This window comes from Phacochoerus africanus, chromosome 4 (genome assembly GCF_016906955.1).
Source record: "Phacochoerus africanus isolate WHEZ1 chromosome 4, ROS_Pafr_v1, whole genome shotgun sequence".
NCBI lineage: Eukaryota > Metazoa > Chordata > Mammalia > Artiodactyla > Suidae > Phacochoerus > Phacochoerus africanus.
In genome coordinates, this window is record NC_062547.1 from 90,445,052 (window position 1) to 90,459,230 (window position 14,179).

General features: G+C 39.1%; 1 protein-coding gene across 1 annotated transcript in view; it reads left to right on the plus strand.

The window, feature by feature from the left end:
- ATG10 (autophagy related 10) overlaps window positions 1–14,179 on the plus strand; it is a 225,560-nt gene that overhangs the window by 6,596 nt on the left and 204,785 nt on the right. The window contains exon 2 of the mRNA XM_047778220.1: window positions 9,594–9,713. Within this exon, the coding sequence (XP_047634176.1) occupies window positions 9,594–9,713 (120 nt within the window). The remainder of the gene's footprint in view (window positions 1–9,593; window positions 9,714–14,179) is intronic.

The window sequence follows — 14,179 nt, forward strand, 5'->3', positions numbered from 1 at the left end:
AACCCCAAACAAAACAAAAACCCAAAACCCCAAATCAAAAAATCAGTTCCCAACATATTACATTAAAATTCCCATAAAAAATGTGGAGGGTTGTAGTGAAAAAATTTTTTTTTTGTCTTTTGGTTGTTGTTGTTGCTATTTCTTGGGCCGCTCCCGCGGCATATGGAGGTTCCCAGGCTAGGGGTCGAATCGGAGCTGTAGCCACCGGCCTACGCCAGAGGCACAGCAACGCGGGATCCGAGCCGCGTCTGCAGCCTACACCACAGCTCATGGCAACGCCGGATCGTTAACCCACTGAGCAAGGGCAGGGACCGAACCTGCAACCTCATGGTTCCTAGTCGGATTCGTTAACCACTGCGCCACGACGGGAACTCCCCCAAAAAATTGTTTTTAATTAAAGAGGATCATTGAACAAAGATTATACACGGTGTTAGAATCATGGGTGCTCTTTTCTGAAAAGATATATTAAATAGCAGCAGAATAAGCTTCTTCATACTGTTTAGCTAACCTCAAGTTTAGAAAGACTGCTTTCACTTGGTGAAGAAAAAAAATTATTCTGCCATTCCAATCTATAGCCAGTGTTGAAGCAGTTAAAATAAGATTTTGATTGTTTGAGCTTAAAAAAAATGAAATAGTTGTTCAGCAAGAGTGAAACTCAAGCAAAATAGATGTATTAACAACTTATACTTTATGACACGAAAGAGCTCTGACTCATTTCTTACTTTTCCTTAATGATAAGAGATGAGAGGTTCACTGTTTAGGATAAAATTAGAGTTGGAAGTAGCCTTTTTACTGAGAGAGTTCACCTGTATTTTGCTGTCATCTCTGGTCGGAAGATAGCTGAAGTCTGGAAACGTAGGCAGTTCCCATGTCTCAAGTTTTCTTTTGCAAAATTAGGCTTATTCTTGCCATTGTTGCTTAATAAGCTAAAACTGTGGTTATTTCCATTTTTGACCATAATTTCAGTCATCTCATAATAGGAAGTTCTAAGATTCTAATTTCTGTCCCTACTAGACTGTGAATTTCGTAAAGCAGAAAGTATTATAACTTGAAAAGTACATATAAAAATGTTGATTGTATTATGTTTTCATTTTTGATGAAATATTCTTACTTGGGCAAAGAGACAATAATTGGTGATATTTCATTATAGCATATTATGATGATTTGAATTGAGATGAATATCATTTTAATATAATATAGTTCCTAATTTTGTAATCAAGCCATAAGTGTTCATATTATTGTATGTAACATCCTTCAGCAAAGCCCAGTCCTTAGGTAATTTTAAAAGTATTCAACCAAATATTAATTAATGCTTTGATGTTCAGTCATCTTGCTAGTGGCACAGTGCTGTTAATTAGATAAAGTATGGCTATTGAGTGAAATTTTATGTTTCGACTAACATTTTGAATAGTTTAGTAAACCTCAAGTAACTGGAGGGCTTAGGGAATTGAGTGTTTTTACTTAGTTCAATTTTGTTATTAAGTAAGGGTTTGTTTGGAATTTATAAAATGTTCCAAAATATGTTAGTATTCTTTGAGTATTAAATTCATTTTTTCTTTGATTTAGTATCTCTCAGAATGTGTCACAGTCACCACAGAGTTGGAAAAATTATTTCTCTAATTGCTTCATTTTGGTCTTCCCATTCTCATTCTGTATCCTCTAAATGATCAGATATGTTATATTATCTATTAAGTGTTGATTTAGAATCAGTATTTCTAGTTCAGATTTCTCTTTCCTCATCCAGATCCATCTTGAAGTGCCTGCTAGATTTCTTCACTTGGATATTCTACAGGCATTTCCAACTCACTCAGTAACGTTGCATTAAACCCATCTCACTCCCCAAACCTGCTTTTCCTCCAGGGATCTATTTTAGTCAGTACATTACTACCTAAGGCAAAGAACTGGGGCTCTTTCTTGAATCTTTTCTCCCACCTTTCTCTTTCATACCAAGATCAACAAGTTGTTATAATGAGTATACTGCACTATCAAAATGTCTTTTGAATCTATACCTATTCTACCCTACCGCCAATCTTTGGCTCTGTTTAGCATTATTTTGTCTCTCCTGAATTATTGTAAGAAACTTAACTGGTCTTCATCCAGGCCTGTTAGATTTTTAGTCTCCTTTGGAAGCCAGGATGCAAATCTCATCTGTGTTCTCCCATTTTCAAAACCCCTTTGAGCCCTCAGGCTACAGAGTTCCTCTTGTCTTCATCAACTGTAGTTTTTTCTTTTCTTTCCTTCCTTCCTTGCTCCCTTTCTCTCTCTCTTTCTTTCTCTCTCTTTCTTTCTTTCTTTCTTTCTTTCTTTCTTTCTTTCTTTCTTTCTTTCTTTCTTTCTTTCTTTCTTTCTTTCTTTCTTTCTTTCTCTCTCTCTCTCTCTCTCTCTCTCTCTCTCTCTCTCTCTCTCTCTCTCTTTCTTGTCTATTTAGGGCCACACCTGTGACATATGGAAGTTCCCAGGCTAGGGGCTGAATCGGAGCTATAGCTGCCAACCTGTGCCACTGCCACAGTGACGCCAGATCCAAGCCTTGTCTGCAAACTACACTGCTCACTGCAATGCCGCATCCTTAACCCACTGAGCGAGGCCGGGGATCAAACCTGCATCCTAATGGATACTAGTCTGATTTGTTTCCACTGAGCCACATCGGGAGTTTTCTGAATACTCTTCCTTTGCCTCTCTATTTCAGTCAAAGAAGAATTCTTCAGTTACCAGACTGTCTCTTAGATTCAGACTTTTGCACATTCTGTTCCCTTTGCCTCCTTTTACTAAGTTACCTTCTGTTCTTCCTTTTACAGACATCTTAGCTGTTACTTTCTCAACTTGTGTCTGCATTGAAGCACCTTATTAACCGGAATTCTATGTATAAACTGGAGATCTCACTCACATCCCTGAAACATTTGACTGCCTTTATGGGAGCCTTTGTGATTTATCATCTCTTCTGTACTCTCATTCCTGTAGTTGGTGCTTTCTCTTCCCAAACGTGTTCTCCCACCGATCCCCTGTACTCTCAGATTTTCCCTTGTGATATCAAAAACACACATCCATGGTAAACTTACCTAAACCCTTAACCCATTGTTTCCTTTACTACATTCTGTGGAGTAAGGTGTTAAAAAGTGTTCCTGGGAAAAATAATTTTGTGGTCCAGAGAGTTGGGAAGCCCTGAATTAATAGTTTCCCCACCACAATATGCATTGTGATTCTCCAGGGTGGGAGTGGCAGGTGGATGTAGTGTGGATCAGTCCCCACTCATATCTTATGTGATGTCAACAGCTACACAGGTTAATGCTTCCACCAACCAGTTTTAAAGGAAACTTGGCTTTTTTTTTTTTTTTTTTTTTTTAAAAAAAAAGCTCTTTGAGTAGAGGCTGCTTTTTCCTCTGCCCTGCAAAGCTCAGGGTGTAGAGATTGCTGGCAGCCCCCACTTCTGCAGAGCCAATTTTAGATTACTGCTTTTCCAGCCCCATGTAAGTATTCCTGCTACTTTGAGGCCCATGAAATTAAGCTCCATCAGATATGGCAAGGTAGGCTTTTTTCTCTTATACTGTGACTATTCACTGGTAGTGGCTGCCTTTAACACCATCTTGAGAAGGAATCCAAGGCTGTGTTCTGGCTATCATGAACATAGGTATTGGTTTATTAGTGAATTTTCTTCTTGGACTCAGCATTGTATACTGTGTATTACTTACCACCTCTCTGCTCTATTGTCTTCTACCGTTTGCCCCTTGTCTTTCTAAATCTCCTAGTTGAAGTTCTTTATTCTTTGAAGAGCTCTGAATTCCCAACAGCTATCTGCATAATCCTGAGTGACTTTAGTGTCCACATAGAAGACAGCAAACATTATAAGCTTGATGGTTTTTTAAACTTTGCGAGCTCCAGTGACCTTTGCCTTTAAGCTATGTTATATATTTACTTCCATGGCCACAGCTAGAGCTCTTCCAGTTCTAAATCTCATAGTCTTGGAGTTCCCGTTGTGGTTCAGTGGTTAACGAATCCGACTAGGAACCATAAGGTTTCAGGTTCTACCCCTGGCCTTGCTCAGTGGGTTAAGGATCCGGCGTTGCCGTGAGCTGTGGTGTAGGTTGCAGACATGGCTTGGATCCCGCATTGCAGTGGCTCTGGTGTAGGCCGGTGGCTACAGCTCCAATTCGCGCTACAGCTTCGATTCTCCCCCTAGCCTGGGAACCTCCATATGCCACAGGAGCGGCCCAAGAAATAGCAAAAAAGACAAATCGATCAATCAGTTAATCAATCAATCTCATAGTCTTCCCATCTTCCATTTCCCTCTTTTCACTGTGGTTGTTCTTCAGCCTCTCTTGTATCTAATATTCCGTGATACTGCAGTATTTTCCCAGCCCCTCCAACTTTCTCTTGGCATTTTTTCCTTTTATACCTAAGCTGGACCTCTGAGCTGTTCTCACCAGCATATTCTGTTCCCTGTTCCACCTTTATCCTCCCATGACTCAACCCAGCAAAACCTCAACTTTGTAGGAATAGTCAATGCAGCCTTCTCTGCTGGTTCCCACACTTGGGGAGCTGAGCACTGCTGAAGGCAATCACAAGACTTTCCAGAGTTTTGCACTATAAATTCAGGCTTTCCAACCTGTGCTGGACCTCCACCTGTGTCTACTCATCTTTAAATACTGTCCTCTCATCTCTTTCACTAGCAATTCCTAATCTGTACTCAAACACTCTCTGTTCATCACTGTCCTCTACCCCTGCATCAGAAAATCTTGTGATCATCAGACTTTGTATTCCTTAATTTGGGGTCCCATTTGAAAAACTTCTCTAATTTTTTGCTTTTTTTTTTGTCTTTTTGGGGCCTCACCTGAGGCATATTGAGGTTCCCAGGCTAGGGGTCCAATCGGAGCTACAGCTGCCAGCCTACACCACAGCCATAGCAACGCCAAATCTGAGCCGAGTCTGCGGCCCACACCACAGCTCATGGCAACACCGGATCCTTAACCCACTGAGAGAGGTCAGGGATCGAACCCACAACCCCATGGTTCCTAGTCAGATTGTTTCCGCTGCACCACTACAGAGACTCCTCTAATTTTATTTTATTTATTTTTACAATTTTTTTAATTTTTTAATTTTTTGTCATTTATTGGGCCACTCCTGCGGCATATGGCAGTTCCCAGGCTAGGGGTCCAATCAGAACTATAGCCGCCGGCCTACACCACAGAGACAGCAATGCGGGATCCGAACCGCATCTGCAACCCACACCACAGCTCACGGCAACACCGGATCCTTCACCCCAGGGATCGAACCCTCAACCTCATGATTCCTAGTTGGATTCGTTAACTACTGCGCCACGACAGGAACTCCTGAAACTCCTCTAATTTTTATATTCATCCTCGAATGACTTTCCTCCAATTGCAAGGGGCAAGGTTATTACTGTGTTGTTCAGATCCATCTTTCTGTGCTGATGAACACATCTCCTCCCACCTCCCTCAGGATACTGCTTCATTGGTCACTTTCTTTCTTTGATATTTTTTCAACTCTTCCCTCTCTTCAACCCCCTTTGCTCAGCTTAAACATATATTCACACAAAATAGTTCCCATTGTGGCTCAGTGGAAATGAACCCAACTAGTATCCACGAGGATGTGGGTTCAATCCCTGGCCTCACTCAGTGGGTTAAGGATCCGGCCTTGCTGTGAGCTGCAGTGTAATTTGCAGATGAGGCTCTGATTTGGTGTTGTTGCGGTTTCAGCTGTGGTGTAGGCCAGCAGCTGCAGGTCTGATTTGACCCCTAGCCTGGGAACTTCAATATGCTGCCCTTGTGGTCCTAAAAAACAAAACAAAATGGGAGTTCTCATCGTGGAGCAGTGGAAATGAATCTGACTAGGAACCATGAAGTTGCAGGTTCGATCCCTGGCCTCGCTCACTGGGTTAAGGATCTGGTGTTGCTGTGAGCTGTGGTGTGGGTCGCAGACGTGGCTTGAATCTGGCGTTGCTGTGGCTCTGGCGTAGGCTGGCAGCTGTAGCTCTGATTGGACCCCTAGCCTGGGAACCTCCATATGCCACGTGTGCAGCCCTAAAAAGACAAAAATCAAAACAAAACAAAATTGAAACAAAACATGTATTGAGAGACCTCCCTTTCTTAGGAAAAATGACATCCACCCTTTAGCCATCGTGCTGATTCTGTTACCAATTTGTGTTTGCTTTTCAATCAGATTTTTTGAAAAAGTAGTCTGCAAATTTAAAAAAAAAAAATTTAAATGTTTTATTTTTTTAGGTTTTTGTTTTTTTTATTATAGTTGATTTACATTGTTCTATCAAGTTCTGCTGTACAGCAAAGTGACCCAGTCATACACACACACACACATATATTTACTTATATTCTCACTTGTAGTTTTCTCCTCAGCTCACCATAACCTGGCTTCTCTCTCCACCTTTGCTGAAACTTCTCACTTATGCATCAGTGCCTACTTCATTTTCAAGCTGTATGAATGTTTTTAGTCCTTTTCTTAATAGGCCTCTCTTTTGTTTTGACATTGTTGGTTCTCTGTTAGTTATTCTCTGCTCTCTTTAAACCATCATCCCTGGGCTCTGTGGCATGCCCTTGCTAGGATTGCCTAATGCCTGGCTCCTTATTCTTTAGCTCTTTTGTTCATTCCTCTTCCTCTGTAGGTTTCTTAGATGTTGCTGCTCTGCAGGTTTCTTTCTCACCCCACTGTTCTTCTCACTGTCCATAGAGGTTCCTAATCTTTGGTTAAGACCCCTCAAACCATCTGTTGAAAATTAGACAATCTTTCCTTCCCAAAATACAGATAGACACATACCTATGAAATTTAGTGTAAACTTTCATGATCCCCTAGGAGTCATAGTAAGGATTTGCTGTATGCATTCTACCTGGGCGATTTTTACCCTCACGGTTTCATTTGTCTCTTTTATGACTTCCAAATCTCTTAAGTTGATCTTTTTGGCTCCCTTTCATTGCCTAGGTTCAGATCCTCGTTACCTGTCATTCAGACCCCTGCAACAGTGTGTAACTCTTCTCCTTGCCCTTAGGCTTTGCCCTTCAGTTTCATCCTCCACAGAACCACCAGTGATTTACTGTTCTGACTTTTCTACTACAAGGTCTTATTCTCTATTTCCTTGGAAATGGTCCAAACTCTGGCATGGCACATGAGCCTCCTTTCTGGAAGTTCCTTACTATTCTATCTTGTGTCTTTGGAGCCCTTCACATCCATTTCTGCCTCTCTAGTGAGGTCAGACAGGTTTAGCTTGCTTGGGATTTAACTATCTTCCTTCACTCTGCATCATGGTGGTGACATCAAGCTTACAATTCTCTACACCTTTATTTACTCTTATTCATACCTCCTCCCTGCTTGGACCACTGTTCTGTCTCCTGTGTTTTACTCACTGACAGTTTGCCCTGCTAAAACTCCTACTTTAAAAGATTCATCCACCCCACCCACTTTCCCACACCATCCTCTCTGTGAGAGGGACTTTTCTTGTGCCTACCTTAATCTGTATGTAGCTCCACTGTATATACCTAACTAGAAGTCCTCTTTTCCAGTGATATCAGAATTGAGACTTGAGCTGTTAACTGAAAAATTTGATTAGAGCTAGAGTTAAGAGTACATGTGTGCTTGAAACATTTTATTTCAACTTAAAACATATATATATATATATATATATATATATTCACTTATCAATTTTCTCATGTATAACAAAGACATTTTCTTTGCATATGGGTACTTGATTGAAAAAAATCATTGTTTATTCTTAATTATATCGAAACCAGAATGCACCCTTTAAATTTCTAGTTTTGGTTTAAAAGAAAGGACCTAAGCCACTTGTACAGAAGTCTAAGTACATAATCCTTGATTTGTGTATTTTTTTTTTCCTTCAGCCAATCTTTGCAGTTGTATTGCCTGTAATGAGTTTAATAGTTTTTCTTATGATGACTTACCTTTATAGTATTTCCAGGTGTTTATAAAGTCTACACCATAGAAGTAATAGTTGTCTTTCTTTTTTACTTACATGTTGTTAGTTTGGTTTGTGTTGCATTTAATTAATGTGCATAGTTATGATACATGAATGTGGTTTGTGAACATACATTCCCTCAACTGATGGGAGCAGAGGTGCTTCATAATAAGCATGCTATAGATATTAAATTAGTCTTAGGGAATGGGTACTGTGTTGATTAGTCTGACAAGTTGAATGGAGGCTGGGTAAGAGGGTTTCTACTATAATTATTGTTACTGGTTATCTCCCTTCATTGCAACATAGCTATACATTTTTTCATATTTGTGTATCAAACCTTTGCCTATGCACAGTGTCTACTTCATAGTAGGTATTCAGTATGTATTCGTTAGGTGAATGAACAAACAATACATAGGTCATATTAAATTTGAAAAATCAGAAAGAATACTGGACTAGAATCAGCTAGTATGGACAAATCATAGGCTCTGGAGCCAAACTGGGGTTTGATTTTTTTCTTCATTTGCATTCTTCTTTCTTTTTAGGGCTGCACCTGCAGCATATGGAGGTTCCTAGGCTAGGGGTCGAATCAGAACTACAGCTGCTGGCCTACAACACGGCCACAGCAACACCAGATCTGATCCTCGTCTGTGACCTACACAGCAGCTCAAGGCAACGCCTGAATCCTTAACCCAGTGAGTGAGGCCAGGGATCGAACCCTCAACCTCATGTTTCCTAGGTGGATTAGTTTCCAATGGGCCACAATGGGAACTCCCTCATTTGTATTCTTGAGCAGATTACTTTCTCCTTTTCATTTGAGGGATGAGAATAACAACCACCTTTGGATTGTGTGAGGATTAGATGGGAATGTGAAGTGTCTAGCATAAGTATTTGACAAGTAAGCAGTTAACAAGTGCTAATTGTCCTGATGATGCTTATCACTAATGAGGAGAATGTGGGAATTCGCTTGGTCTAACTTTTCTCATCAAGAGACTTGAACTACATAATCTGTGAGTTTCCTTATAGTTGCTCTAAAACCCTCTTACTGTAAACGATGTTTTATGTTTTGGACAGATTTATATAACAAATATATGGGTAATTCTTGATTTGCAATATTATAGACTCAGTAAAGTAGGTAATTAATTAGGTGATGTAACCTAATACCTTGTAAAACAAGTACTTTCGAGCTTTAGAACATCATTTGTTAGTGAGTTGAATTCTAATACAGTGTGAAGAACAGCCTAGCTCCACTACTCACTGTCACGCTATCCATATAAGAGCTAAGGTAGGAGACTGAGAAGAAAGTTCTGAGGAGGTTGTTTGAAAACATTAGCTTATAAGAAATAATACTAAACTCTTGGAACTAAATTTATGGACAAACTAAATTTTTTGAACCATAGATACATATTTGTTACAAACATAGGTTTTGGGTTTTCACATTGATTACATTTCTTCCTGATTGAAAAATGGGGATAAGGTGAGAAAGATGGAAACAAAACACACACACACACACACACACACATATATATTTGAATGGCTCTGAGGTTATTTTGCAGTCCACATCCCAAATTTTGGTTTGTTTAAGGAAATAAGTGAATTAGCAGAATTTCTTTCTGTATTCATTCCACAGCTGATACTAATACTAATAGTTTTTATATTTCAGATGTCATTTAGTATGGAAGAAGATGAGTTCTTTGGAGAAAAAACATTCCAGCATTGTTGTGCAGAATTCATTAAACATTCACAGCAGATAGGTGATGGCTGGGAATGGAGAACTTCAAAGGTAAGAATTTTATTTCCTATTTCAGTGGAGGCTTTTTTTTCCTCCATGTAAAACTCCGTAATTGAAAGTAATGTATGAAAGGTAGCTTGCTTTAGTAAAAGGCTCAAATTGAAGAATGTTTTAAAACAGATGTCCATTTTATTACTTCAACTATATATACTCATTATAATTAGGCTAGTGAAGTATTATCTAGAAAAGTCCTTAGGTGACTTGCTTTAATTTAATAGATAAGAGTGCTTGGTATATTAATTATCTAAATGTAAACAGATGCTTCTGTGGTGCTTCAAACAATTTGTTTATACTATTAATTTTCTTAGGAAACTACTTTTGTCCAGGGAGTGGAAAGATAACCCTGAAACCAAGCCACAGTCAAACAATCACAAATTCTGAAATATTGAGAACTCTATTCATTGGGAATTTCTTAATAATATAAACACATTCCAAACTTTTCTTTCGTTTGGTTCTATTCAGTAATAATAATGTAAAAGGTCTGTGTACTCATTTATTTCCACACATACATTTAGTAAGGTTCTCTGTCAAAAGCTTTTTTAGAGTTCCTTGACATTCTCTTCTTACAGAATAAGTAGGTTTTCTCTACTTGCCATCTTACCTGATTCTGAAAAAGTGGTTAATCCTGCTTCTCTGCTGATTAGCTGTTTCCTGTATGAAATCTGAGAATTGTGAACAGTTTTGAGCTGATTCCTTTGATTCAGAGCTAGAAGACAGGGGAAATGTAGGTCTTGATCAGGTCCAGATTGTCACTGGGAGAGAAGCCATTTATTCCTCTTGGTTATATATGTCAGCTAAGCTTCGATGGGGGTGGTGGGTCATGTGAGGGTTTAGTGGTGTAGCGTCCATTTCTTGTGGTAGATTCCAGCCCCACTCTCTTAAGTTAGTGATGGGACGGTTCCTAAACCCTTAAGGCATTTCTTGCTTCAGGATAACATGACCTCACTAGCACCTTTTATTGATTTTGTCCCTGAGTATTTTATAATTTTTTTGCTATTATGATTGAATTTTTAGTCATCTTGTTTCTTCTGTGATTTTTTTTTTTTTTTTTGTGCCATGCCTGGGGCATGTGGATATCTTGGGGCCAGGGATTGAGCCATGCTACAGCAGTGACCTGAGCTGCTGCAGTGACAGTGCTGGATACTTAACCGGCTGCACCACAAGGGAACTCCTCTTGTATGATTATTATTGACATATAAAATAACTGCTAATATTTTGTAATTAATTTTGTAACCATCCAGTCATTTGACTGAATTCATTTAGATTTTATAGCTTTTTAGTGATTTCTCTTGTGTCTTCTACATGAGGTAAGCTTATCTGCAAATGAAGTGGGTTTTTTTGCCTTCTTTGTAATATTTCTATTATCTTATGAATTCAGTAGAAAAATGTTAATGGTAATAACAGCTCTCTTTGTTTTCTTCCTGACTTTAATATTATTGCTTCTGATATATAATGATTAAAATGTTGATTGTTTATTCGTTGAATGAGTAGAGGTTTCTGACTCCTTTTGTCCTGTAATAATTGTGTGATTATTCCTTGGGAACTTTCCCTTTTCATCAGGTTAAAAAGAAAAAAAAAGGAAATTTTCTTTTATCTTAAGTTAGAGGCAGGATAATAGAGATTCCTGTTACCAATTCAGTGACCTAGTCGAATGGGGGAGGGAAGGGTTAGGGAGGGAGTTGGTACTGTGTATGCGTGTGTTGGGGGGCTCTGGGCAAGAGCTCCAGGAAGGAAGTGATATCTGTCAGAAGTTTCTTCACTGAATTTGTTGAAACTAGTTCCCTAAGAACCAGTTTCCAGGATTTGTTTTTATTCTTGGCCTGGCCTCTACTTCAGGGATGGGTATGGCTAAATCTAGTTTCTTATTTGCTGTCACTTCCTGCTGAGTTTGAAAAGTTCCCTACCCTTTGGAGTGAGAATTGCACCTCTAATTAAGGACTTTTCTCTTTAGTGTAAGGGTGAGCTTCTAGATAGTATCAAAATAAAACATTATTCAGAGAAAATCTTCATGCCCTTAAGGCAAGACTGCAAACTCAAAAGTCTGTGAAGACCTGGTATGGTAGCATAAGTGTGTCAAGCTTGCCAGGGACAAGACAGTATGGACACTGAGTCTTGGAACCCGTGGCTGCCCAGAGAGCTTGGCCTGAGGCCGGGTTGGAACCATGGGCCCAAAGGTTACCAGATCTTCCAAGAAAAGTAAAAAAGATTTAGGGGAAGAAATCTCTAAATTTTTAAATTGGTAACTAATTACAAAGGATATTTCTCAAACACAGTGAGGACCAAATCCAACATGCCAATGATGTGTGACGTGTGAACTCTGTGTGGCCAGTGGATGACTTCTGGGATTATGTGTCTGCATGGTGTTATACTGTGTTCTCACCCAGCCCTGATTCACTGCATGCTGTTGCTCTGAATTAGGAAAGGGGGCTCCAGGCAAGGAGATCCCCCCTCTTTTGTATTTTAGAATGGTAGTGTTTTTGCTACTTAATTTCTGTAGTCCTATACCATCTCGAAGAAGGAAATTGGGAATCAGTCACTTGGTTATTTAGTTTAAAGCTTCCATCTGTATTGCATCTCAGTCTCTTTGGGACTCTTTGGAGACAATACTTAAATTATAGTTTTGCTTTTTAGGCTCCAGAAGTTTATTTTTATATTAAAAATAGTTGTGCTGATGTGTAGTTGTCAAACAATAAACTGCACATGTTTAAAGTGTATATTTGATGAGTTTTGACCCATATACAGACCTTGAACTTTCACAACAATCATGAGAGTGAACATATCCATCATCCCCAAAAGGTTCCTTGTGCAGCTTTGTAATGCCTCTCTCTGGGCCATCTTGCCCCACACTTTTAAAAAGAGCCTTATTTTTCCATATGTAGAGAGTCTTCTTTTTTAAAGAGTACATATATTGTCACTCATATCTTCAGGTTTGTACATAAATCACTTTGTCACACCCATTTTATTTTTTAATTTTAAAAGAATTGTGACAATATTTAGAGAATTGGTATACATCAACTTTTTGGATAAGGAAAAACGTCATTTTTCCTGCACAGTAGGTTTCCTGGTCATGCCCATGGCAGGTGGAAGTTCCAGAGCCAGGGATTGAACACGCGCCACAGCAGCGACCTGAGCAGCTGCAGTGACAATGCTAGAGCCTTAACCTGCTGTGCCATAGGGAAACTCCCTTTCTTGCAAAGTTGCTGAGAAAAGCATTGTGAGTTACTGAACCAGTAATTTAAAATTTTTTAAAGAAAGAAGTTTCTTTCTTTCCTTTCTTTTCTTTTCTTTCTTTCTTTCTTTCCTTCTCTTTCTTTCTTTCTTTCTTTCTTCCTTTCTTTCTTTCTTTCTTTCTTTCTTTCTTTCTTTCTTTCTTTCTTTCTTTCTTTCTTTCTTTCTTTCTTTCTTTCTCTCTCTCTCTCTCTCTCTCCCTCTCTCTCTCTCTCTCTCTCTCTCTCTCTCTCTCTCTCTCTCTCTTTCTCTCCCTCCCTCCCTTCTATGCTTTTTAGGGCCACACCCACGGAATATGGAGGTTACCAGGCGAGGGGTTGAATCGGAGCTACAGCTGCTGGCCTACGACACAGCCACAGCAATATCAGGTCTGAGCCATATCTGCAACCTATACCACAGCTCGAAGCAACACTGGATCCTTAACCCACTGAGCTTGAGGCCAGGGATCAAACCTGCAACCTCATGGTTCCTAGCCAGATTCGTTTCCACTGCGCCACAATGGGAACTCCCAAACTTCATTTTCCTTATTTATAAAATAGGAATAACAATAATACCCACCTAACACGGTTAGTTTAAATTAGATTTGCATTTTAAAAAATTAGCACAGTTTCTGGCACATGGAAAATTACATTATGGTTATAATTTTTAGTTGGTTGTTTGAAATATCACTGTCTTTTCTTATAGAAATAATGCTAAGAATGTAATTATAGTTAGGTTTTCAGAAAACTGAAAATCTGTTAGCATCAAATATACCATTCTGGTCTGTAGTATATTATTCTGAATTCTCTACAATAAGAAAGGGGAGCATAAGATGGTAAATAACAATGAATGCAATTGTTTGAAACATATTATAGGCTTATCTTCTTTTATTGTACTTCACTTTTTGCATTATGTACATGTTGAGGTTAACAAATTGAGAGTTATTGAAAAGGAAAGAAATAAGCATGTATCCTGTCTTTCCTGTATGAACTATATGTCATGGTAACCAAAGAGCCTACTTTGATAAGAGAAAGTTTTGTTTGTTTGTTTTTTTCCCCCTCCAGAGTTCCATCTTATAAACATAGAAAGGATGGTAGACATTTTGTATTTAAACTATCTTTGAGGCAGCAACCAGAAAGTCATCCCAATACCCAAAACTAGTGTTCAGGTTAGGTCCCGTGAGACTCACCATAGGAAGGTGACGGCCCCCAGCCTGGTCAGATGAGTCCACTGACCATGCACTTGGATGT